General features: G+C 42.6%; 1 protein-coding gene across 4 annotated transcripts in view; it reads left to right on the top strand.

Moving 5' to 3' along the window:
• LOC115399484 (glutamate receptor 3-like) overlaps positions 1–26,808 on the top strand; it is an 85,586-nt gene that overhangs the window by 20,127 nt on the left and 38,651 nt on the right. For all 4 annotated transcript variants that reach the window (XR_003932651.1, XM_030106902.1, XM_030106894.1 and 1 more), the window contains exons 3-4: positions 4,713–4,952; positions 25,696–25,883. Coding sequence is in view for 3 of the 4 variants with exons in the window: in XM_030106902.1 (XP_029962762.1) it covers positions 4,713–4,952; positions 25,696–25,883 (428 nt within the window). In the remaining variant the exon portion in view is untranslated. The remainder of the gene's footprint in view (positions 1–4,712; positions 4,953–25,695; positions 25,884–26,808) is intronic.

Here is a 26,808-nt window from a genome sequence, read left to right as displayed (position 1 = left end):
AAAAACATTGAAAAACGAAAAACAAAATAAAAACAGTCTCACAAAAAAATCTGGCGTGGGTCAAGTGAGAGAATTCTTCTCAGCACAACAGCAGCAGCCATTTCTGCTGAATTTCCATCTTCCCTCCTTCAAACATGTTAAACACAATGTGAAACCATTTAACTGTTGCAAATCATTGAATTTCCCGTAATAGACATGCATTTATGCATGTTATACCACTCTCAATTCAAGTAGGCATGCTCCATACTCATTGAAGGTGATGTTCTGAATGGATCTGTCAAATGCATCTCTCAGTGCTTCATATATCATCTTCCTCAGGTTTTCCTCCTAATATCACAGTTGTGCATGTTTCTACTGAAACTTGAGTATTTCAGGCCTCTCTACATGTCTGTCCATATCTATACCGCATTATTTACCTCAGGACCGCAGGAGCCCATATCAGTTTACTGTGAACAAACACATGGTACATGGACTGATGCTAATCCAGAGCCACCAAGCAGCCTCAAATGCTCATAAGAACATGCAAACTCCATGCAGAAAAGCCCCAACGTGGGCTTGAACTGGGACAATTTTCAGCTAACCACTTCACCATACCCCCCAAATCAGGCTATTTGAGTCCAAATGTGCTGCCTTTGGCTCGTTACATATACAGACTGTAACAGAAGCCAATATTCAGGCTGCAACAGTGTCAGTAGCAGCAACGACTGTGCAATCAATTCTTTATGCACAGATTGCCGTTGTTTTTTCTTTTTTTATTTGATGATAATTAATCCGGCTGACTCTGTGCTTTTCACTGCAGAGAAGCTTTAAGTTTGGTCTCCTTCCTGTTATTAGCCCTTAAATATATGAAGTAAAGTTTCTTTAAAATAAAAGGTTAAAAAAAAGTCCATGCGCAGCAAATTAGTGAAGTAGCAAATTGGGTCAGCTTAAAACAAAAATGCACATTAATTAAAAAGTTACACAAAAATATGTCATTTGGAAAAAAAAAAAAAAAAACACTTCTGTCCTCCTTACAGGCGAACCCTGCTGTTCACGATAAGAGCCAACACTTCTTTGTTTTCCCCCTCTACCACGGGTTGACACAGAAAATTGGTTCTTTCAATTTTCTCTCAGCAGTTGCGAAAAATAATGGTTGTACCTGTTTTCACTTTTACTAAGGAGATCCCGTATTTCTTCAATCAATCACGACTCACCGACAGTTCCTGTACTTCAGCTTTAAGGTTTCTGCGGCTGAGATTTACTGTCATCTGCAGGCCACAGAGCATAAACACCCTCTGAACCCCACGAGCTTTAAGATGCGGTTTTCCTGGTTGGCCTCTCGCCATGAAAATGAGCCAGCAGTGATTAAGGGGTGAGAAAACAAGAGGTCTCTCCGCAGCTCAGCTTACAGCGCTCCAACGAGAATCGATACGGCTGCTTCTATTAATCGTATGAAATGTTAGACAAACTGTGGTCGGGCCTGTATGGCACACACACAACGAAACAGGACATATCACCGTCTGTGTGGAACATTGTTATAAACATCACCGCCATGGGAGAATATAGAAGGAACCGGGATCACTCTTCCAGGCATATTTCACATGCACTGTACCACATAAAACTTTCAGATACAATAAGGCGGCGGGGCTCAAAAGGCTGCAACACTGGCGTGGAGGTGCAGAGAGATGATGAGGGGCGTGAGTGCAGCAAGATGAGACGGTCTGGGCATATCTGTTTATTGAAGCTTGGGCTCGCTCAAAGCTCAACCTAATAAGCAGAGGACAGCTGAGCGGAGAGAAGGAGAGTGCCAGATCTGCTCTCCCAGGATAGGTTCTGTGTCAGTACTGGCCCAAATTAAGAGGGAGTGCAGAGGAAACTGGGCCTCGACAAGAGCTGCAACTCCTCCTGGCTCCCATTCAGTGTGGGAGATTGCACCACTCACCCTGCAGCACTTACCCACAATACTGCTGTCCATCTGTTGATTCACTTATCAAGAAGCTGTGTGCGCGCGCACGCCTGTGTGTGTGTGTGTGTGTGTGTGTGTGTGTGTGTGTGTGTGTGTGTGTGTGTGTGTGTGTGTGTACACGCATGTGCTCGTGTGTTTCCATCTGTGCACGGGCCAGCCTTTGTGTGTATGTGTTGCTCGGAATGGATGCTTATACCTTGGAAGAGGTGTCTGCACCGGGACAGATAGGGAGAGAATGGAATTAAAAGGGATGAGGCGAATCCCACCAGTGACTCCATCTCTCACTCACGCCGCAATTGTGCTGAAGAGACGGACGCGCGAGCGCCGTCATGTCGTTAACCGAGCATCAGAAAAGCTTGCACATGTTGTCGTGTCATTCTTCACAAAGACAGAGGAATCCTCACGGGCAGAGAGAGGGAAACATGCTTGTTATACGTGTGCGATTGCATCTTTAGCTTGATTATGTTGAAGGCACAAAATGCGGACTGTCATCGCGCTGATGGATTGCTTTCGGTTGGAGGAATGCTAACATCTCTTATTTAGATCAACATTTAAACAAGTGACGACGCTTTAGCTGAGGCACCCCTCTAAATGGCTTTGAATGGATACCCAACCGCCAATCAGAACCAAGTATTGAAGCTCGTCACGACACACGCCTGGATTGAGCCTTCCTCCCTGTCATCTAACCACTGTACTGGAATATTCAAAGTGTTTACGGATGTTAGGAATGCTTGATTACCCAGCGGGAACACTTGAGAGTCAATCAGAATAAGTGAACATTTATTCATGATAGGGTAGGAAAGCAAAACACACCTGTAGCTGTGAATATTAGTTTACGCATTAATGGCTTCTGACTGAATGGAAGTCACCTCTGCCTAACAATTTACGCTGTCCCACTAGAGTGGATGATGAATGCACAAACAAATGGAAACCGTTTTTTTTTTTTTTTTTTTGGTCTCTCAAGTAATGTAAGATGCACATTCCGGGAAAAAGACAGAAAATTGCTCATTTTGCTGAGATATTCATTTCCTGCAGTGGTGGTGGAAAAAAAAAAAAAAAAACATTTGAATGATTGTGTAGACTGGCAATTTGCCTTTTTCTGTCAACCTTTACTTATCCGAGTTAACAATTTTACCGAACAGGATCCAGGTTGTTTTCTTTTTTAATGTGGCTCATCAAATACTTATTTTTCTTAGAAGCAGACCATCAAGGCCAAGGATGCTTTATTAAAACACGATTTTTGCCATTTTTTTTAAACTGACTTCTGTAAAGATTGTGATTGAATCTCATTTGTCATCCATGTGTGGATTAACAGCGATGTAGGTGTAACTGACACCGTGGCAGCAGCCGGCTTCCACGTGGGCATAAGGTCACCGAAAGTGATTCAGTATTCACTTTTCACTCGAGGCAGAGAGAGCTGTCTTTTTCAGCTCTTCCGTGGGAGTTAACGGAGGCAGCGACAGGCGGCGGCGGCGGCTGTGAGTGCTGCAGTGAGTCGCTCACTGTGGATGAGGGAGCAGAGCGATAACTGGTGGGAGCTCCTAGTGGGAGCTGGAGATCTTCACTGAATGGAGAGGCTTCTCTTTTCGGACACTTTATGCCAGCATGCACACACACACACACACACACACCCTCACACATATTGCTTGCGTTTGCCAACTCTCATTAGATCTGTCCACCTTCTGAGGTTTGCATGCTGTCTTCTTTGTGCATTAAAGTGCATTTGTGTTCGTCAGGTGCAGATGAAGCAACGGTAACCTCTCAATTTTTATGAAATTTACACCCCACCTGATAAAACAGCAAAAATCCACAACACTGCATCAGTAACTAAGTAATTTATCAAAGGAATACAAAATTGAATGGCCCTAATCAGCTTGCTAGAAAAAATATTTAATATTTGCTGTAACAAAACTGTACTGGATTAAGTATTAACAGTATTATAACAGTATCCACGCTATTAAACCCATTTCAGAAATGTGCAGTAGAAGCAGCAGATAAACAGAGCTTGACTACATTCATTCTAGTGGCACTGAAGGTGAGTATTTCACTGAAATCTCTGGAAAAATAAAAGGCAGGAATTTGTGCACAGTGGAAGGGGTTAATACACAGTGTAAATCACAAAAAATTAGTGCAATTTTCTGGTGTGACTGACAATTATTCTTGTTACTAAGCAGATCAGTCCTAAATTAAGAAGAGTGTTTTGGGAGATTTTACACAGTGGTAATATCTGCGGCCGCAGTGGCTTCACAGAATTTCATTAAAGTGTTTTATCACACTAGTAAAAGCTCAGTTCTTACAAGTTCCAACTTCCCCTTCACTTTGGAGTCTTATAATATATGTATATAATACATTATATATCTATATTTTTTTCCTTCTCAAATCCAGGATGATGTAACCCTGACGGCATCGCTGGAATTCAGATGTTCGAGGAATGACAAATGTGTGCCCTATAAAAGAAAGCAGCTTTATTTGATACATAAAACATTGAGATGCTGTATGTGAATAATATAAACAGAAAATCACTTCAAGCTACTGCTAAATATATATATATATATATATATTTTATTCTCAATAATATATTTCAAAGTGCTTGGGATATTTAGACTGTCATGAACTTTTAATTGGCTGTTAGTGGTTTGTCGGATAGCTGAAGTGCATCATCGCTGTCTGAAGCCATGAGGCTCACGTCTGCGAAGCTTCACACTCGCGTTCTGCTGACGAGTGTTTTAACGCCGGTGCCCTCTCGCCCTCTGCTCTCCCCCTCCAGTTTGCTCTCAGTTCTCCCGCGGGGTGTACGCCATCTTCGGATTCTACGACAAGAAGTCCATGAACACCCTGACCTCCTTCTGCGGCGCCCTGCACACCTCCTTCGTCACGCCCAGTTACCCCACCGATAACGAGGTGCAGTTTGTCATCCAGATGCGGCCCGCCCTCCGGGGCGCCGTCCTCAGCCTGCTCTCGCACTACAAGTGGCAGAAGTTTGTCTACCTCTACGACACGGACCGAGGTGGGTGACGGCACGAGCCTGAATTACAGCGCGGGGGCCGCGTCGCAGGGAACGCACAGCAGGGTTAGCGAAGGACAGATTTATCCTGTAATACCTCATGAAAGCCCTGTAAATGCTTGAACTGTTAACACTGCACTATTTCATACATTCCTGCGATGTTATGCAAACGTGAAATATGCTCACGAGCCGCCCGTAACACTTGTAATAACGCATTACACTTAAGGAAACGGCGTGCTCTGCGAGCTATAACCTTTGGATTTTTCTAGCAGTTGGCTGTTTGGTGTCACTTAATCTTCTGTTTAATCGCGTTGTTGATATTGGCTCTTCTTTCATCTGAAATGAGGTATGTCACAGCTGCTTCTAAAATGTTTTCCGCGGAAATCGGAGGCAGTGGCTGCCTGTGGGGGCTGCTCATTGTGCTGCATCAATGAGGGGTTTTGTGCGGTTCCCAGATTGCATTGCCTTGTTGACGCTGCGTATATGACAACCTGTCAACATGGTGAAGTGTTCATTTTCTGGGATTTCTAATGTCAAACGAGAAAATGAGCTCATTATCTCTCAATAGAATAATGATCTCCTCCTCCTACAGAAACTTCAATTTGCTCAGACTGCACCTGGGCAGGAGGGAGGGTTATTTTCAGGAAGTGACAGACAAAGCCGAATTATGTCCTTGTGAGGGTGCCAGATATGAGCAATACGTGTTACTGTTGCACTGTACATTGCAGTTTGTATTTGTTTTGTTTATTCGCTCATTATAGAAAGGTCCTGACCTGTAGATATGCTTCAAGCCACCTGTCTTCCCTGCAGCGTGCTTTGCACTTTCTTTCTGTTTTTATGGTCCACCCTCACGCTCCCGCCTCCCTCGCTTTCTTGCTTTAAGGCGGAGCTTTTTTTTTTTTTGCGCGGGGATTTCTGTGCACGGGTCTGTGGGCCTGTAGGGCCCGGAGCCGAGGGCCTTAATCCTCCACACAGCCTGCAGATAATATGTGGTTAATTAGGGTCACTCTGACGAGGACACTCATTGGATCTTCCCTGCGGATGCGAGCAACCCACACGTCCTTCAGCACAACCAATACAGCTCGGCCCCCCCCCCATCCCACTGCTTTTCCACTTCTGTCTGGCAACTGAGACTGTCTGGGGCAGAGTTTGATACGTAGCGGAGGAGGGACAGACAGCCTGAAATACCTGGGAAAAAAGGAAAGAAAGGAGATGCTGGAGTGGAGGAGAGAGTAATGATAAACGACACACGCTTTAGAGAGAGAGAGAAGGGTGGCACGGGGCAAAAGAGGGAGGGGAGTTGAGAGGAAATAGGGAATAAAACACCAATTCAGTCCAGCAATTAAGGCAACAGCAGGCGCGTGTGATTTACAGCCCGTTACCTGTGTACAGACAATTCCCAGTGTACGGCGCATCCCTGTGCCGAGGCGCATGCCAAGCCACTTTTACCCCTCTCCTTCCCGCCAGTGGTGTAAGGCGATCCCTTATTAGTGGGAGGACATTGGCCCCAGGAGGGGATTAAAGTCGTTTATTGATGCACTCCATCCAGCACTTTGGGGGGCTTTGACACTTGGCTCATCAAGCAGACAGATGTGTCAGAGAGCTCCTACCTCCGCTTATCAGGTAGCGCAGCTCCCCTGGCAATATGGACACTGACTGCTGGCTAAACCGGGAGGAGTGACATGGGAAAAAACGTCTTCAAGGGTGTATGCTTCTTTTTCTTTTTCTTTCTCCTTCAACCCTCTGGCTCTGAAGCAAAAGGGAAACTTAAAGACAACCTATTTCATTGAAGTTATTCTCTTTTGCCTGTTTTACAATCCTCAAATTCCCCATTTGAGAGCCCCTCATCAAACCTCCTTCATTAGCGCTGCCCCATGTTTTCCATTTAAATTCATTAGAAAGTTGGTGACAGCAGACAGTATGGAACTCTGGAACAAGGGAGTCCTCGATGCCGAACATAACGGAACAATGGCTCATTAGCTTTTGGACTGTATTTCAATATATTATCATTACTCATGGTTATTTACATTGTTGTTTGCATATTTTAAAGCCAATTCAAGCTATTTTCCTATGTTTGCTACAAAACCTTAGAATTAATTTGTAATCTAAGCAATTAATGATCCTTATTTATCATCATGAATCTACATTTATCCGTTTGTTCGTTGTCTGTTTCCCACTTCTGCTCATTTGCCTTTATGAATGGTATTAAGTCAGTGAGAAGGAGGTTTTTCTGTTTGCTCTGTTGAGAAAACAGCTTGACCAAAATAAGCTTTCAAGATTTTTAATGGGTAATTTTGGTTATTTTGGAGTAACGTAAAGCAAATGAGGAGATTTCCATTGTTGGAACATACTTTTCTTGTGGTCATGAGATTCTCAAGATGTTATGTATAATATTAGAACTATTGGAATCATCACACAGATTTTGCTAGAATACTAGGTTTATCCTACACTTACATTTTGTTACATTGTTCAGGGTCACAGGTTGCTGGTGCCAATCCCAGTTTATGGGTGAAGGCAAGACACACTCTGGACAGATCGCCAGTCCATCACAGAGACAAACACCCACACACCTGGGGGGCAACTTAGGGTCACCAGTTAACTTCACAAGCATGTTTTTTGGGCTGTGGGAGGAAATCAGACTACCCACACAAAACCTACACACACACGGGGAGAACATGCAAACTTCACATAGAAAGGCCCTGGCTGGTAAAGTATTTTTTTACATTTTATTAGATCATTCTAGTTAATTTCGCTCACATATGTCTCTGCCTTCCTTAATGCAACATCAGGACTGTTTCAAAATACTAGAGCATGATCCTGCTTGTGAATCAGTGAAATATTAAATTTCTGCTTAGTCTTGGTGACTCGGTCCCGCATCACCGAATGGCTTTGTATTAAACTTTGTTAATAGATTCTCTAACCAATTCCACATCTTTCTGTAGATAAACAGCAAATTCTAAAAACAACCCCAGATGACAAATTAGCTTCTACCCAGAATTCACCTGCTGCAGTGCATTATTCTCCTGAGTGCCTTTTTTGCCTTTTAATTTGTGTTTGATAAAAGCATTGATCAGCCACAATACTGGAAGCAACTTCACGATTCTCCAAACTCTCCTATTAGAGAGGGAGAGAGAGAGAGAAAGGCAGTACAACAAAAAACATTCAAATAGCTGAGTTCTACCAAGAGGTTTTATTCAGTCAATAGAAAAGATTAATTACAGCCACACTATTCATTTGGCTCTGTTATTGGACCAGCAAAAAATGCTTTTAGGGGTTGGAGTAGTGCTTTCAGTCAGAGAGTGATGGTCCATATGCTTCAGGCTCAGATGTATTGGAGGGAAATGGAGGGAAATTTGTTCCCTAAATGCCAATATCAGACAGCTGTTTGAAAGCAGACGTTATGATGAAGGAACTGCACTGGAAGCAAATGGAGACTCCGTAGGCAGTGTTCTACCAGCTTAATCAGTGACTACTCTCCTCTTATCAGAGGTAATATATTGACAAGCGGCCTCATACGCGTGTGCGTGTGTGTGTGTGCGTGTGTGTGTGTGTGTGTGTGTGTGTGTGTGTGTGTGTGTGTGTGAGTGCACGTGCATCACAAAGAGAGAAAGAGAGAGAGAGTTATTATTCGTGTGTGTAGAGAGAGATGAAAGATCCCAACTGATATCGCCAGTCTTTCCTTTGATTCTCCCACAGACCCCACATGTGGCTGAATGGGAATAACTGAATTTTCCTGCAACGCGCGTTTCCCAAATCCTGCTTTTTTTTTTTTTTTAAGTTCGCATCACCACTTGGATTTCCCCTTAAAACGAGAGCCGTATTAAAGGTGATGGGGTGAGAGTAGATACAGCTTGCCCTTTTGGTTGTGGCGGTCAGGTATGGACAGATAATTGCCAGGTCTGTGCTGCAGAGACAGATGATTACAGGCTTTATTGTCTCTCCCAGGCACAATCAACCCTGATTCAGCAATCTTACCTCTCCTTGATTTATGAGCCGCTCTCTTCCTCACCCCTGCTCTATACCTCTTCTTTAAATGCTTTTGGCTTTCTCCGACGTCCCTCCTTCTTCACTGTTTACCTTTTAGCTCGCCGCGGCTGTCACTGCACACAATTCACAACCTTTTCTTCCTCAAATGCGGCAAAGTGCCCCGGCGTAGCGTGAATTGGGAGGCAAACGACAAACAGCCAGACAATTTGTTGTGCGTTGATGATAGAAAACAAATTAGAATTTTCAGGATCAGTTAAGTAGAATCTCAATGCTGCAGTGCTCTTGGTAATTTTTGCAATGGCTGGCTGCTGAAGTATACAAAAGCAGGCTTCTCATTATACCTGATGACTGTCGATTTTGCTGGCTGGAATGAGAATTGTCTCTGGCAGCTTTTATCAGCTCTAGCTGGCTAATTAGGATTAGGTTAGCTCCATAAGTAGGTTGGAAACACTGGCTCACTTTTTAATGCTTCCAGCAGAGTCAATTTAAAACAAGAACCCTGTAAAATGGGTTCCAGATATCAACTTAATAGCAATGCAAATGGTGTTAGAGCCACGGCAGCATTTCTCGAGCAGAAAGTCAGCTTTATTATTCCACCTGTTGATTGTCGCTATCAATCTTGAACGGCCTGGTTTTTCTTTTTCTTTATGTTTATTTGGGGGTTTTTTTATGGCGCACTGCCCACAAGATAAGTCAATATATTAGACAATTATAGACCGTATGTGATGCCTTTTTTTTTTTGCAACAACCATTACAGTCGTGGATCTCCTCATGAAACGTGAAAGGATAAATATTTTTCTCCATCGTCACTCTCACAAAACAGGCCGTATTTAGGTTGAGTTGATTGTGTGCACATCTCCTTGAATGCAAATTAGCAATGGCTTGCCGAAGCCTTCGCTTTCTGTCGGTGTACTGACGCAAGGAAAGTTTCCCCGTCTCCATGGCAACCGGCATGTGGAAGCACATAGCTGCAACTTAGACTAAAGTAAGCTAAAGTCAAGTTATTTATGAAATAAAATGTATTATATAATGACAGATGAAAATACTAAGAGAAATGCTAAATACTGTGAGTGAACATTAACTTTCGGATTAACAGCGCGGAGTAACTTTACTTGTGACTAAGATCGAAACAGGACATTGAAATGCTCAGAGTCACCTCCTCTGGGCTCTGCGGAACAGTTGGTACTGCGCAGAGACAGAGTTCTGATTCATGTCCTGAATCGTCCTGACCTAATGTAGAGAAGCAGCCCAGTAGAAGATGGTTGGCACATACAGGCTTTTATCTTTAGCTGCCGGGACATTGCCGTCATAAATAAAATTAATCCAGATCTTCCTCTCAGAGGCTGGAGGCCTTCATATAAACACGTCTTTACAGCCTCAGCATATTGTGGAACACCATTGTAAAGACTGAAACTTCTCATTAATACTTAGTAGTAGAGGAATTCTCTGAACATGGTTAAGAAAAAACGTGGATTTCTTGGATTTCACATCACAAGATATGAAAAAGCTATTTTTTCATACAATGTCCCCTTTCAAATACAATGCAAATACACTGAGGCAATGCATAATACAATCTTGCATCTTAAATTGCATTAGTTAAAATGTGAATGCAGGGAAATATCATTACAATTTGCATGTGATGCCCTTTCATGCATTTATAGGTTGCATTAAAGCAATGTGATTTAATTTATTAGAACAAAGAGAAGCTTGAAGAGTTCTGATCATTAAAAGTCACTGCAATGAACCACAGTGAAAAGAACATTGTTATGAACAGTGCAAAGTTTGTAATATAGTCTTGCGTGCAGTCCTTTACCAAGCGTTAATGGTTGTTGTATTCATTGCTTGCAGATATTTGGACTGATTTTAAAGTAAAGTAGTACTGTAGACAATCATACCCTTCAAGTTTTTAAATTGAACCAAATGCAGAAAGAAATTTAGATCTACTGTCCTTGATAGAATCCCAGGATTAAAACTAGAGCTGCATTTATCATGCAAATAAACGGCTTTCCTATCCCACTAAACTACAAGTGCGCATTACACACATTTGCTAGCCAGTGATTTTTGCCATTAGCAGTAGCATAAAATCAGCCTTTAAAAAGCATTTAAACTTGTATGAAAACTTGCTTTAGCATATTGTAGTAATTATTTATATGAACTGGTTGAAACTTTTTAATTATGATTGCATTTTGGGCAATAAGGGCCATGCTGCTCTTTTAACTGTTAAGGATAAAGACTCATTTACATGCTTGTGCAAGCATCTTGCATAATGAGTTTGGCTAAGGTTGGTGGAGTTTAAGCTCCCCCAGATCCAATAAAGAGGATCCAGCTGCAGATAATACCCCAAATTCTGTTAGGACCCAGTTGTATCCACCCTGGCCGCATTAATGCAATACATTTTGATGAAGGAGGCTTTGTTCTTGCAGAATACAACCCCTCAGTATCAGAATGTGTCCGGATACGTGTAGCTTTAATACTTTGCTGCTATGCAGAAGCACTTTCTTTTTAAACAGATGACGAACTTGTCTTTATTTTTCCAACTTTATCTTTAGCAGTATTGTTGAATCACTTTAAATTAGGGATGTGCGATACCACTTTTTTTCAGACCGATACCAAGTACGAGTACTTCATCTTCAGTACTCACCGATACCGATACTTGCATACCGATACTTTATATACATAAAATGTAAAATAATGCAATGAGATTATTTTTGAAAATGAATTTTATTTCCAATAAAAAGGCAGCCCAGCCACTACGTTTAAGTCCAAAATAATAGTCTGAAAAATAAAACAAGCAACACTGAGTTTGCACTTATTTAAATGAAATTAAGTGCAAGATAAAACAGTTTCTCTGAGTTTTACACTTTACATAAACTAAGGTTTTTAAATGTACTAATTTTAATGATTTATTTATGAACTAAAGTCAAAGATAGAAAAACCCCTGAGTTTAAAGAGTTGCTCGTGTTATTTGTGCTGCTCTCGGATCTCTGCTCTTCAGTTTCTCGGTCTTCTGCAGAGTTTGCCGTCGAGTTGCTGCCGGAGTTTTCTTTTTTCCAGCACAACAGCCTCAGACTCTCGTCCACAAGCTTCGCCCTGAGGTGTTTAAACAAATTACTAGTGGGAAATGAACAACATCGCGCACCTCCTTTAGCAATTTTAGCATTGCAGAGTTAGCATTCTGAAAAGCTCGGCTCGTTTTCACTAGTATAAAAGAATTTCCACACCGGCGGAGTTTTGGTGAGACGAGCAGCCGTTCTGGATTCATCCTGTTGTCTCTGCTCTGGATGACACTCATGGAGAAGTCAGCCCGCTGCAGTGTAGCCCTGCGCCTGTCAGCGCTCCAGAGAGGAGCTTCTTCCTCCTTCATGTTTGTCGGCAGCTTGCATCCCATTTGGTTGCACTACCGCCAACTGCTGGTGAGGAGGGCTTACTACGCGTGGGGTTTTCTTGCCGTGAGTATCGGCGGCTGGTATCGGTAGCCTTCACGAGTACCCGATACCTTGAAATAAGGCCAGTATCGGCCCGATACCGATACCTGCTATCGGTACTCGCACATCCCTACTTTAAATGTAATATACTAAAACCAAAGCTTTCCAGGCTTGATCACAATTTAGAAGGCAGACGTGTATGGAGAGCGGTTATCAAAGGGTCAGAAGTGTTTGTGCGTTGTTGCTGCACACCGTCAGCATTTACATCACTGTCCTGCTCCTTTCATTTCTCTTCAGTTCTGTCCTTGATCCCCGAAGAAGAAAACCATGAATGAAGACATAAATTTAGCTTTCCATTGACGTTTCGTGAGTGCCATTCTGCGGTTATTCTGCGTGGAGCTGCCACCTTTTAAATCTGCCACAGCGTCGTGGGACATGAGGAATTTAAGCCGCTCTCACGGCGTCCAGTACCAGGCTAAGACACAGATGACATATTGAGAAGAACGCCTGTCCTCCTGCTGTCTCTTTCCATCATTTTCTCCACCAATCAATATTCTGAATGTGATCCGGTCAAAATGAAAGTGATCCAACATGCCGCTGCTGGACGGAAAGCGGAGAGTTGTTTACTTTCATCATTTTACTGCTGACAGTTGAAACCACGGTGGAAATTGTGCTCTATGTCATCGCCTCATTATTGCACCAGGAAGCCAAATGTTCTTTGAATAAAATCCGCCAGGTAGAGAAGCTGTACTCCAGCACTTGGTCTTAAAATATCCCCAGGGCATTCTTTCATTTGCTCCCTCAATATTTCCAGTGACCACCACTATGGCTGAGTCAATTCACTGAGCCTGCCTGGAACAATAAGAAGCATGCCGAGTATTGATCATTAAAAGTTGTGCAGCGTTTGGAACCACAGTGGGAAGAAGATTGTTTGGTAATCTACAAATTCTGCTCATAATCTCACATGTGGTCCTTCTTGGACTTGCCTGTTTGTTTTATTCATTACTTACAGATATTATGATTAAATTAAAATAAAATAGTGCTGCAGACAAACATAATTTATCACAAGCAAGCCCTTAAAGTGTGAATAATGCCAGGAGAAAATGAGCTCCAGCCAAGCTGTCCTCAGGAGAAATATATTGACTTTATCCAGAAAAAAAAAGAAGAAAAAAAGAAAGTTACTTGCTCCTTCATTATCACTGAGGCAGCTGTCTCCCAGACAACAGTCTGAACCGAAACCCAAATCAAACAAGCCAATCTGGAATCCCTATTATTGAAGCAATGACGTGCTTCTGATGTTTAAGAACAATTCAGTCAATAGAAATAAATTGGCCTTCATAGAATGGAATGCCATGGAGTTCAGTGCTCTTCATCGTACAATGTGCTCAAGGTTGTGTTTTTCTTCTTTTTTTTAAAAATATGCTTCAATTCAAACTAAAGTCAGATGAAAGTCAAGGCAGTGGAAACTCAACAATGGGACTGATTTACTAAGACTCCGTGTGAAGCGTGCTAAATTGCACACGCATAGATCACTCATTCGATTTACATGCATTTTGTGGGCGATCAGCTAAGAATAACAGCATGAGTGGAATCACATGCAAACATGAGGATTCAAGTGAGGGTTTGGTGTGCATTACTCTGTGTTTACACAGCAGCGATCTGCTTTGCATACTATCAGTACCGTGTTTGTTTGGGTTCGCCGTGGAGTGACTGGATGGAGCTGAACCCCCACAGGCAGAAAACTTAATGCCATACCATGGAGGTGGAAGGGTTGGTGCAGAAAGTTATCGAAGTTATCACGCAGAGTCAAAGTCACCTGAGAAAGAATAAGAGGTGATGACGTGCACACTACACAAGAAGATATTTATGAATAAAGTGTGCAAATAAAAGTTGTGGCAAGCCAGCTGAGGAATTTTTTTTTTTCTTAATAGAATACCAGCAGTATATCTACTGTCAGATAAACTGATTAGCACCTCCCTTTCAATGGTGTCACGTACAAATCCAATAATAAACCGTACAGTTGATTTTAGACATTATGATTCACACTGTGCATTGCACATTATTATTATAACTTAAACTACTCATAGTAATTTGCACAATCTGGTAGCCATGGCTGCCATCCCGCACTTATAAATGCATGAAGCAGTCAGTGACACTGTCTCATGATTATGAATATAAGGAATTAAATAAATACCATGCTGTAATTTCCAAAATGTCTAAATAGATACTTCGTTCCTCCAAATGAATGACAAAAATGTGGATTCTTTAGGTTTTACCGACTTCTTGTCTCTGCCAGAGGAGGCTGACAATGTGTGACAAAAATGACTGAGTGGAACAAGCGCGGCAGTGACAGAGGACTCGCTCGCCCTGCTGACATGTTGCCGGTGTGACGTGAAGGATTTCTGTAATACACGAGTGCCGCGGAGGCCAGTGTCTCCCACGGCTGGAGTGATTTGGGCTTTTGTCGCTCACATGGTCAGACTCAGACCTGCTGTGGTGGACTTCATTAACATTTTGAAAGGCTAATGTTCCACTAACAACCATTCCTACAGTCTCAGCTCTCTTACAGGACTGTATTAAACTTTCATTTTCAGCTTTTGCAAGAGGTAGCACATCTTTATTTTCATGTCATTTTCTTTGGCTTCTTTTTTTTCCGAGCAGATCACCCTCCTGTGTTGACATCTCACTCTGTGTATTGGATAATAAATCCATGTCTCTTGTCTATGTCCAGCTACAGATGTTGTATTTGTTTTGTTTTTTTTTGTTTTTTGACTTTTGGAAACACTTCTGGTATTCAGATTATATGTTTTTGATCAATGAGCCGGAACAAATGAGCATTCTGGCTGAAAAGCATGCTTAAATAAAATTAAAAAAAAAAAAACTTAAAAAAAAAAACAGCAGTTTGATTGATGATATTATGACTGCATTGAAGAAAGAAATGTTTGTCTTTGTGATGAAGCTTCACAGTTCACCACAGACACAGTTAAACAGGCAGCAACTCCTGGCCTGGCACAATTTGCAGCCCAACGTGCCAACAGGGCCAGGAGGCTTGTGGATGGGAGGATTGGATGACCGCACACAGTTAGCCCCATCTCTTCTACTTGCTGCCAAGCTACAGTAGATGGAAAGATAGAAATAGGTGCGCGATCAGCCAGACTCAGACGTAATGTAACTGAAGCGAACTTTGCTCCCTGTTCCTCGGCAATCCCTCTAATTGGCTGTCCAGAGACGGTTTGCCTTTGTACCCGAAAAGAGTCAAACAATAAATGCCTCCCGCTGCTCTCCTGGATCTCTTTGATGGCACACCAAGTCACGTTGCTCCTTTAATCTCATTCTAGTGGCTTGGTATTGCTTTTTTGCTGTTGGGCGCAACATAACAAATCAATGTGATGTAGTGCTAAACGCGGCGAGGACAGTCCAAACTGAAGTGTTTCGCCGCATAAAGGACAAGAAACACTGCGTTGTTGCTTGTCTTCTCCTCCATGTCCACTGAAGAAGGTGTAGTTTATGTTTTCTATCTCTACTCTGTCAGCGGCGCGCAGAAGCGTACGGACGTGCAAGACCGCAAACTGTCGGCTCTCTCCTCCTCCCCTCTTTCAATTTGTTATTTGAGTAATTTTTATGCCATTCTGATACATTTCACACAAATGCTGCCTAGTCAAGTGCAATATTGTCACCCGCGATTGTTGATTTAGACTCTCTGCTCACAATGTGAGATAGTAAATATGAATGCCAGCTCCCCGCTGCAGCCACGTCTATATCATAGGCAGCAGTTTGTTTCCTGGGCTTTGTGGTCTCATCACAGCCGCTATAATGGCACATCAGCTGCACCCAGCTGAGACTTTATACCCACACACACACACACACACGCATATGCCTCTTGTGCTTTGGTGGCCCTCTTCTTCATAGCGGCTTCATAGCAGCTAAATTATGCATGCATCAGGAGAATAAATCAGCTTGGACACGCTGACAAGAAAGGGCACATCAGAGGAGCCATAAAATGCACAAGAAAATAATATTAAAGAAATATGGATGAAACTATGCATCACTAGCATTCTTTCCCGCCTTTTATTTTGCAAACATAAACCGGTATCACTGTCAAAGTGACTTTGCAATATACAGACACTCCAACCTGCAGCAGAAGCCCCAGCAGCACGGTAACCCCCCCGAAAAAAACCTCAAGTCAAGCACCTGTACCTTAAAGAATGCCGTATGAGAGCCATCGTCTGTCACAATAAGCACACAATAAACCGCCATGCTCTCTCCGTGTCCTCTTAACTGAACCTGGAATAAAGCCATTTTAGCACCTACCCACTGCTAGCTTCAGCAGCCATGAAATTACTGCTGGGAGCTCCTTTTTTTTCATTATAACGAAATGTCCTGGCCTTTGCTTTAAGCAGCGGGAGAAGAGGTAGATTGCTTTGATGTCACAGGGCCAATTTGTTTGTTAGAAATAACAAATAAAATATATATGTCATCCTCGAGAGTAAACACACAAGAGGAAAAAGATTTGAAGTTTGCTTTTATTTTTTTTTTTTCCATAAAAGCCCATGTTTCTTTTTTTTGTCGTTTTTCATTCTGTTTCAGCTGATTAGCTCGAGCTGCCCAGAGACTCTTTTGGCAACTTTTGTGCAGCGCATGATCAATCCCTTTAAGACAGACACAAACAAGCACACACCGACCAACTCTCACACACACACACACACACACGAGCTGGTGTGGATGCGCATCAGTACACACGCTCTCCCGTGTGTATACAGTATGTGCAGATATGTCACGGAATGCAGTGTGAGCGAGAGGGAACAAAGACTGACAGGGAGAGATGGAGGAGCTCCGGAAAGTCTGTGGGTGGAAAAGCGCCTCTCTCCTCCCTCCTGCATGTATGCACTTCTAAAGATACAGACAGCATGCTGCTTCTGTTTGATTTGACATGTGCTGTCTTTTTGATTAGGACAACAGTTGGCAGGGAAGCTGTTTTGGTTATAGGCCTACTGTAAATACCACATCAAAGCCTTGGCTACACATTTTTTGGGCTACTTTGGCATTCCCTCCACGGTGAACGCTTCTTCTCTGCCATGGCTGTAAATGTCTCAAGCATTATTTTCCCAGGGGCGAAAAGAAGGAGAGAAGCCTTTGCTGTAGCTGGAGCTGATTCCACATATTCTCTAGAACATTTTTCTTTACATTACATAAGTTGAATGGATCTGTTTCGGAGTCCATTTCCCCCCCCCCCTACTATTAATTGTCTTTCCCAAAGACACTTCTCTTGCCTTTGAAGCTGCTGCATATTTCTCCCACAGGCAACAATTGGACATCGATTTGACTGCTTGTGTTCGATGCTGCTGTATACAGTTCACTGGTGGAGTCAAGAGCACAGGTCATATAATGCAGCAGTCCATTTTATACACGCTGTGGGCCTATGCCAGATAATACTAATGGTGGGAGATATAAAGCTTTCCTCCTAAGCCTGAGATTTTGATCTCCACTGCACAAACACCGGAGGGATCCTCCGAGTGTAGTGAGCATATTTAGCCCAGAGGCAAACACTCACCAGGCCCTGAATATTGCAAGTATTTATTCTGGCTTCCTCACAAGACAATGAAGACAAAGCATCTCTGGGAATATTGATGGAATTACTTCATATATAAAGACACGGTTAATGAAGAGTGAGATTCTGACACCTGGAGAGTTTTAAATAATCATCCGTATTCTCCGTGTGGCGACGGCAGCTCTGGAATGTCGCCTCAGCACCTCCCAGCTTGTTCCAAGGCCTCTTATTAATGAAAATCGATGTACCTGTCTTCTGCGATCCAGGCACGTGTTTCCCAATCGAAACAGTATGACTCTACTCAAGCATGCACAAATTTAGTTCTACTTATTAAATGCACACTGTGGACATCAGCGCATGGTATTTACAGACATATGCTTAACTAGCTGCACACATCTTCATTTTATATGGTCCATATGTGTTTTTGTTTATTACTACTCCATTAACCAGATTAAATGGCAATAAAAAAAAGTTCCTCGAGCTGCATCCATATGTGCAGGAAGTTGTTTCCCATGTTTGAGACACACTCCTCTGCCGGTGTAATCGTGATAGAGCTGAATATGTCTGGACGCAAGAGGTTGAGGACAAACAGGCTATCTGCATGAGTGAGTAACTCAAGTGAGAAAAGTGTACGGCCTCAGAAGCATTCATGACTTTTTTATCATTTAATTCACAAAAACAGTAAAGCGGCTGTGTATCAAACCAACCATCTCGTTGTGAATCAAAAACATTATCTCTGCGGTTTCATCTCACTTGTTTCTGATGCCCTCTGCGCCTCGACACAGCATTCAGCAGGGCGCTTCAGCCCGCCAGAGACCCTCATTTACCACGGGATTGGCAAGTTCGAGGAGAAAGCAGCCCCATTTACTGTTGGCTCAACTGCTATCGCCTGTTTCTCATGTGTGCCCCTCAGATTGTTATCCCTCAGAAATGGGCTCGGATCATATTTTTTTGGCTGTGTGATGTTCGCTGCTTCAGCCCGATTGTGATTCACTGTATTCACTGTGTAGCGTGATAAGAGTGACTTATTTACTTACATTTTATTATTTGATTAGATTAGTAGATTAGGTTGTAGAGTGATGTGGATTATTATAATGCCAGCGATAATACAGCGTAATGTTACAGTGTAATGTGAGCAACCGATGTGGATGAACCTCTAAAGCTGACAGTCGATCGCGGCTAATGCTGAGGTGTATGCTTTGAGGAATTTGCAATATTTCTCTAAATTGCCTTGTTAGCCTGGATCAGCTGTGAGATAGGAACAACAGGGAAAGAGAGAGAGGTAGAAGGAGAGAGAGAGAGATGGAGGCCCGTGACTCTCTGCACCGAACCCTAATGAGAGGCAGGGAACCAAAGGAGCTGGGCAATGAGATTAGATGCAACTCAATTCAATTACTGCTGAGCCGCCACGGGTGACGCTTCAAAACTCATCCTGTTAAGATCCAGTTCACAGACGAAGGAGAGGACTGCAGCTCTCACTCAGCCACTGTACGCTACACTGCCACAACATCTCATTCGCAACACTTATGATTTATAAGCGTGCGGGGCGTCTTTGGGCCCCGTCTGGATTTCATAGTGGGAAAATGTAGAAATAATTGAGTGTGCACTCATCGCAATGGTTTATACACCGGTCCACAAACTGTACATCTGTTTTAAGAGCACGTTTAAGATTAAAGAGCAACTTAATACTGCATTCCAGCTTGAAAACACCCCATTCACCCGAACATGGAGTCACAACATTATCACTCTGCCCCTGGAGTTACCCTGCCACTGCAGGCACTCCTGCTTCCCTCTCAGCTCTCAACAATGCTTCCTGCAGCATGCATTTCACTCCCCTCATAAAAACTCAGAATGCCGTTCATTTCAATTGCTGCTTCTGCAAAGATCCATATTGCACCCCAGAATAGAAGAGGTTGTTACAAGCAAATACAGTTCAAAAAACACCCACGCTTATATTGTAGTCGAGCCTGCAGAAATAGAGAAATAGACAAACGTCTCTGAACCTTTGTCCATTTTTCTATAGTCGAAGCTCTTCAACTTTGCAGCATTACAACACCACAACACTTTCAAGAGGTCTTTACCTTTGTTGTGGCATGTATTCTGATTATACAGTAGAATTTATGTTTAATTTACTAAAGAAAACCAGGATTACAGGCTGTCAACATGACTCACTCTCAGTCTTTAAATATCAAGTGTATTTTTAGACCCAACAAAGTTTGACATCAATTGACTGGATAATAACTCGATAGTGTCAATTGCAAAAACGAATGGAAAAAACATATTTTGCATCAATGTTTAATGTTGTCAAACTAACAATGAGTGCATTACGATAGAGTTTGCTTGGGTTGAAGCAACCCAACCTTGGACAAGATGACTCTCGTGTCTTATCAATAGTAATGAATACAAAGTGCCCGTTGTAAGACAGTGGCTGTCCATCTGCGAGACACATTTCGTTCACACTTGAACCCGTCGTGATTAGAGTCGTCCATTTAAACGAGATACTTTGCACATGTAAATGGTTCTGAACTTCATGAGGAGGATAAACAGTATTTTAAACACAAACAGTTCAGAGGGACAGCGAAGAAAAGCAAAGCTTGATGGCAACAGGGGGAGACGGTTTGGACATGAGCGATAGTTGATATAACGGACACAGGATGTTGGAGATGGAGCTCCCAGGCAGGCGGAGAAGAGGAAGACCTCAAGGACGATTCATGGATGTCATGAAGAAGGACATGGAGATGATTGGTGTAACTGTAGAGGAGGCAGATAATCCACTGTGGCAACCCCCAAAGGGAGCAGCTGAACAACAAAAAAGAAAAAGATTTGGTCTGATCATGCAGACTGGATTAATGGTTTTATTCTCAAAATATATAAATATATATTTAAAAAAAAAAAGCCTGGGAGCTTGCCTTTAAAAAACATTCTACTCTCAGTTTGAATAATCAGGTTTTGCTGATTACATTAGATTACTTCAGATGTCTTCTGGTTCCACTGCAAGCTCAAACAGCCATTTTCATAGCCACAGTTCTGCTCTTCAGTCACATCCTGCCCCCAGACGAGGACTGTCTCCAGTGTCCCCACGTTGCCTCTGTCATAATTACAGCAGTAACTGGAGGTCATCATAAATCCTACCTCCTGGCCACAGTAGATTGAGCTGGGCTTTAGTACCACATATTTATGGAACTGATCAAGGAAGACGGCAACAGGTCCGTTTGGCTGACAGCCTTCAAATATGCTGCCATAGCTTACAACCCGCTGATGACCCGCCTGTCTGCAAACTGTGCTGAAACATATACAGTGAAAAAGGTGCATGGTGAAACTGTGGTTGGTGCTCTTGGCTCATAGTGAGGGTGGACTGCTGATCCTAAATTACCTATTGTTTCCCATCGATAGCCCCAGGCGCTGTGACCTTGAACAGGATAAGGCGGGATGGCTGGATTTTTGGGGTTACAGTGTAAAAATCCATCGGGCGGCTGTGACTCGGTTGGCAGAGCGGTCGGCTCTCTCTATTGGAATGATGCACATTCAATTCCCCCATCTCCCCAAGTTAGCATGTTAATGTGTCCTCGAGCAAGGCACTGAACCCCAGATGGCTCCCAACGGACGGATTGAATTCCTTGCATGGCAGCCACCGCCACTGGCGTGTGAATGGGTGAATGTGATTTACAGTGTAAAGTGCTTTGGGATCGCTGAAGTGGTGGAAAAGCGCAATATAATTGAAATCTTATTTACCGTCTGTCTTCTGAACCACTTCATGCAGGGTCATGTTGCGTTTTTGACTGGGACGGTCTGGACAGGTGGCCATCATGAGGGCAACGCCAACAGTCACATTCACATCAGGTCAATTTAGAGTCACCATTAAGCCTCAGATTAATGTGTTTGGGCCGTGGCAGAACATGCAAACTCAGGCCACAACTGGGCTCACACAGAGAAAATGCAATGGAAAACAACGAAAATACTGCTTATTCAGTTTTTTACACCGCAGTATTTAAATGTGTCACTACACTGAGTGGTGCAGTATATAAAAACGTGCCTTGTGTTTCACAATGAGAAAAAAACTTTCCTTATTCATGCAAGCATGTTGTTTTTTTTCCTGTTTATATCCCTTGGAATGTGAATGCACATATACCACAAGGATGCTGTACTCATTATTCTGTTTTTATGTTTACCATACATCGGGTGACAAACAGCAGCAAGCAGCGCGTAAGAAGCCCCCCCCCCCCCCCACCCGTTTCGATGGCATGATTAGTGCTGAGGAGCATAATCAGCAAAAGTCGCCGCACGCTGCTGCATTTGTACCACAGGGATTTATAGGTGGTGATAAGGAAACCTTGTTGTTGTCTTTCATTATTTATGTAGTGGACTGTTACATTTTCTCATGCTACAGAGCTGTGGGTCGCATGTTGGTGAGGAGAAGTGTGAGATTTATAGCTTCTCTTCATGTAGAGAATAAATTCCACTATCAAAAGCATTTATGAGGGTCTCCGGTGCTGTTAAGGAGAATGAATTCATTGATTAGGTGCAACTGGAAATGAGCATTGGTTCTAGAAAGGTGAGCAGCAGAGGTAAATCTCTGAAGGCAGAACAACATGATGGATTATTTGTACTTGCTGGTCGAGATGGTTCTGTTGCTGAAAGGATTTTATTCACTTTCAGTTTTGAAGTCTAAATCATAAAATGTAAAACTTTTCTGCTGACTTGAGAAGAAGAAGAAGAAAACTGGAGTAAAAGTAATCCATTTCTGGACACACTATTTACCACCACCAGATTCCATCTCTTAATTTCCATACAAATGTAAAACTAGGCAGGCAGGGAATCTTCTGTGAATCTTAAATGAATCCAATTGTTCCCGTACAGTTCAGGGTTTGCCTGAGGCAGGGACGACACAAATCAGCAATTTGAAAATAAAAAGCTTCATATGATGGTAATCTGAGTGACAGAACAGTGTTTCCCATTTTCACGTCAGCATAACTCCTGTTTTTTTTCCCCCCCTGCATGTCATACTTCAAAGATGAGCAGAATACTTTTTAAGACTGAACACTAGAGGTGTTTAGACACATGAAGAGGAAAATCATCTGTTCCCAAGTGAGCTTTGTCTCTGTCTTTTTTTTTTCTAATCATTTTAAAAATTCTGAGAAACATAACAGTGATTTCCTAGCGGCACAGCGATCAGTTATTACATTACACAGATACACTCGCATCAAACCCGTCATTTCAACCCACATACATAACATGTCATACAGCCGATGTGATTACCACGTGGTAAATGGCTCACTGGCTTTTTTTTTTTTTTTTTTTTCCCCCTGCCATCCTTCTCAACAGTTTCCAAACCAACAGAGACCATTTTGACCCAGTTAATCTGCATGACATCTCTTAATGTGAGAAGCTTTTATAGCCGGGAAGGCTGCCATGCTATCCAGCTGGCTTGCGGTAGGTGAGGTTCTGAGCATATGCCTGAGGAAAATGAATAATGCATCCATGTTATTTAAACCTTCTTCCCGTAACTTTCCATTCCACGGAGAAGATGAGAAGAAACGTGGTACAGGAGAGATCGCTGTTGATGTCTTCGTGTACAAATAATTGCGAATTCTTTGGATGTTTAGGTTGATGTTTAGTATTTTTCCCTTCTTCTCAGGAGGAATTTTGACGATGTGTTCACAGACGTCCATGTACCTGGACATTTTGAAAATGCGATATATAATTGAAAAATAATTTTTTTTATCTGTGTTTCTAGCATTTTCCTGACTTTTGAACTTTTGACTCATGTACCTATTGCCTCTGATTGAAAAAGAATTGAAGAATTAGTTTGAGTGGCTGTGTTATTGAGGTAAAAATTTAAAGGAATATAACAAAAAAAAAGAAAATATTTCATACTTTAAGCAACACATCCAACACTCTCACCTCTCGAAGACTCTCATGTTGGAGCTTCAAAGCCTTTCTGTGTGGAGTTTGTTCTCTATGATCCTCAGTGGGGGCAGGTTTTCTCTGGGTTGTGTGTTTTTCTGTGTGTTTGTGACAGACTGTCTCTCTGAGTTTCCCCTGTGATGGACTGGCGCTCTGCCCATGCTGTCCCGTCGTTGCCTATAGTCAGCTGGGATTGGCTCCAGGACCCTGCGACCTTACGTTAAAGGGAATTGATGCCCCTCTGAGCACCGTCCTCCACTTTGTCATGACTATGTTTCTACTCTCCTGTGACCCAGAAACCTGTGAGCCACTGCATGTGTAGGTATCATCTGGACTCAGCGTTAGGCTACGGTTACACTGGTGAACTCTCCGCCAACTCCGTGGAGATGTGACCCGATAAGTGGGCTCCCACATCACCTCCAGTCCCCGACTGGCTGATATCTCCAGGCAGGACGCCACTGCTCCTCTGGACAGATGACACCGTGTGTCCCGCGGTCTCTCACCAAAGGTCATCCAGTGTAGAAGTGGTAGTGTGCTGCAGTTTTGCCTTCACAAGGGGAAAGTAGATTCACATAATGCAGTAGAGTCAGAGATTTCCAAACGAAGAAGAAGAGAATGAAAAATGGAAGGCAACTTGACTATTCAGATGGAGTGAAAATGGAAGGATGTGCCAAAGCAGAGAAATGAAGAGAGTCAAAGTGTTATTTTATTTATGTAACTGTAGTTTCTTGCGTTTCCATGTTGGCTTTGTTGGCTGTGTCTGCAGCCAGTTCATGGAGATAAGGCTGTGCATAGAAACAGCTCATAGAGAGAGAGGGAGAGAGAGAGAGAGAGAGAGAGAGAGAGAGAGAGAGAGAGAGAGAGAGAGAGAGAGAGAGAGAAAAAAAGACAAATGTTTACTTTGCCCACCGCGGCTCAGGCTGTGTCAGACAATTTGCATAGCACCCAATCACATCAGACTCTATTAATCGTCAAATAAAATCTGTACGTGACTGCTTGTGTGCCAGAACTTGCTGTTGCAGCAAGTTTTCTTTTCCTTTGTCATTCTGTATGCGTTAACAGGCAACAAAAAAATGTATTGTACACAGTTTCAGCTGCGTTCTCCTCTCCCTAATGAAATAACAGCTGTATGTTTGATTTCCATTAATAACCCTCATGTTCAATTGTATTCGTTTGTACATCCAAAAAGAGTGAAGCCATTTTTATTCCAGCTTGTGCTACATGCAATCCATTCCTCCCAGAAACGGGGCTACATTATTCATCCTGCGGTGTGTGATTTGACCATAGTGTTTCTGAGCGCTCTGTTTAATGAAAATATTTCACGTGTGAATTAATCATTAGAAGGGCTTATTCGCCGTTCCTCTGGTAGCATAATGATCTCTCTCCACCACTGGCCTGGATGAATCTTTCATTGTCTTTATGTTTAAATGAGTTGGCACAATTCTCCGAGGAGACGGGGGCCCGCAGTGTGTATCACCGCACTGTCAAAGTTAACATGTGGCTGAGCTAAATGCCATAATTTAATTGATGCCAAGCGCAATAACATCACCCACTGATCTTTTAATAATATGGAGATATGATTCCTGTCCTTTCACTTCATTATGATATTGCCTTCTCAATATGCAAATGTGAATTCACACGCTTACACAAAGTCTAGACTCTAGACAATATTTTAGTGGGCTTTTCAGACTTTGCAATGCTATTTTAGATTGTAATGAGATGGCCTTTAACCTTTGAATTCGAGCAAAAACCTCTCCAGAATAAATTAGAAGCCACTCAGTTCTTGCATAACTGCTACTGTGCGCCAGCCTCCTCTGTGTTTAATCCTCTGGGCCATTTTCTCCCTCTGTCTCCGTCTCTCTCCGTCTCTCTCCTTCTCTAGGTTTCTCCATCCTGCAGGCCATCATGGAGGCAGCGGTAGCTAACAACTGGCAGGTGACTGCTCGCTCTGTTAGCAGCTCGACGGACGCGGCCGAGTTCAAACGCATCATTGAGGAGATGGACAGGAGGCAGGAGAAGCGCTACGTGATTGACTGCGAGGTGGACAGGATCAACACCATATTGGAACAGGTGAGTCTCACACGCAGTGCACACCAGGAACTGCTACCGTACTTTTTTTGGTTTCCAGATTTGGATGCATGATTGCTGGGGGGGAAAAGGAGTTTTAATTCTGTGGTCAAATTGAGCTGTGTTGAGCTTGTGGGAAAAGCTGTGCCATAACTTTGTCATTTTAGCGGCGCTCTGAGTCCTTGAGCACGTGAGTCATGAAATATTTACGAAAAGAAGCTATAATTATTTTAGAGCTCAGTGAGTGTGGGGATCATGATTTGAATCCTTTTCCAGCAAAAACCCCTAATCAAGTCTACGGTGCAAGTTGCAATGACTTTCTGTAGCAACTCCTTTAAAAAGAGAGTGGCTAAATTAACATTTCCATACTTATAAACCAGGTGTGAGGAGTCTTAATATTGCCTTTTTCCTCTTCAGCTCTGATAGCCGCTTTTGCATTATAGCTTATTCATTATTTTAATTTGTCTTCAAAAGAGTACAAATTCATTTTTGTTTGTCAGATCTTTTTAAATTATAGAAAACATGCATCTATATTAAATAGGTTATGTAGTTCTGCAGCATTATGTATTTCAAACATGGAAAATGATTTCCAAATATTCTGCAAAAAGCTCACACAAAAAGACTGCTCTCAGTTTTACTGTGCTGTGACAGTAAACACATTTTGCACCCATTAGACCCTGTTTACATGGAAATGAACTGCTGGAAGTTGTATGGCTTTGCCATGGGGTGGAGCGCTGAGCAGACAGCAAGAATAAATAAAATGTGATACCACGGAGTTGGACATGTTGGTGGACGGAAGTTATGGAACTGAGCATTACAGCAAATAAATCTGAGCTTTTCCAGAAGAAAAATGCAGTCTGGGAGATTATTTGTCACAAAGTCAAAGATTCAAAGTCAATGATTATGAGATCTGAGATGGAGTACAGCG

This window comes from Salarias fasciatus, chromosome 2 (genome assembly GCF_902148845.1).
Source record: "Salarias fasciatus chromosome 2, fSalaFa1.1, whole genome shotgun sequence".
Taxonomy (NCBI): Eukaryota; Metazoa; Chordata; class Actinopteri; order Blenniiformes; family Blenniidae; genus Salarias; species Salarias fasciatus.
The sequence above is the reverse complement of the archived record's forward strand: the minus strand, read 5'-3'. Positions and strand labels throughout refer to the sequence as shown.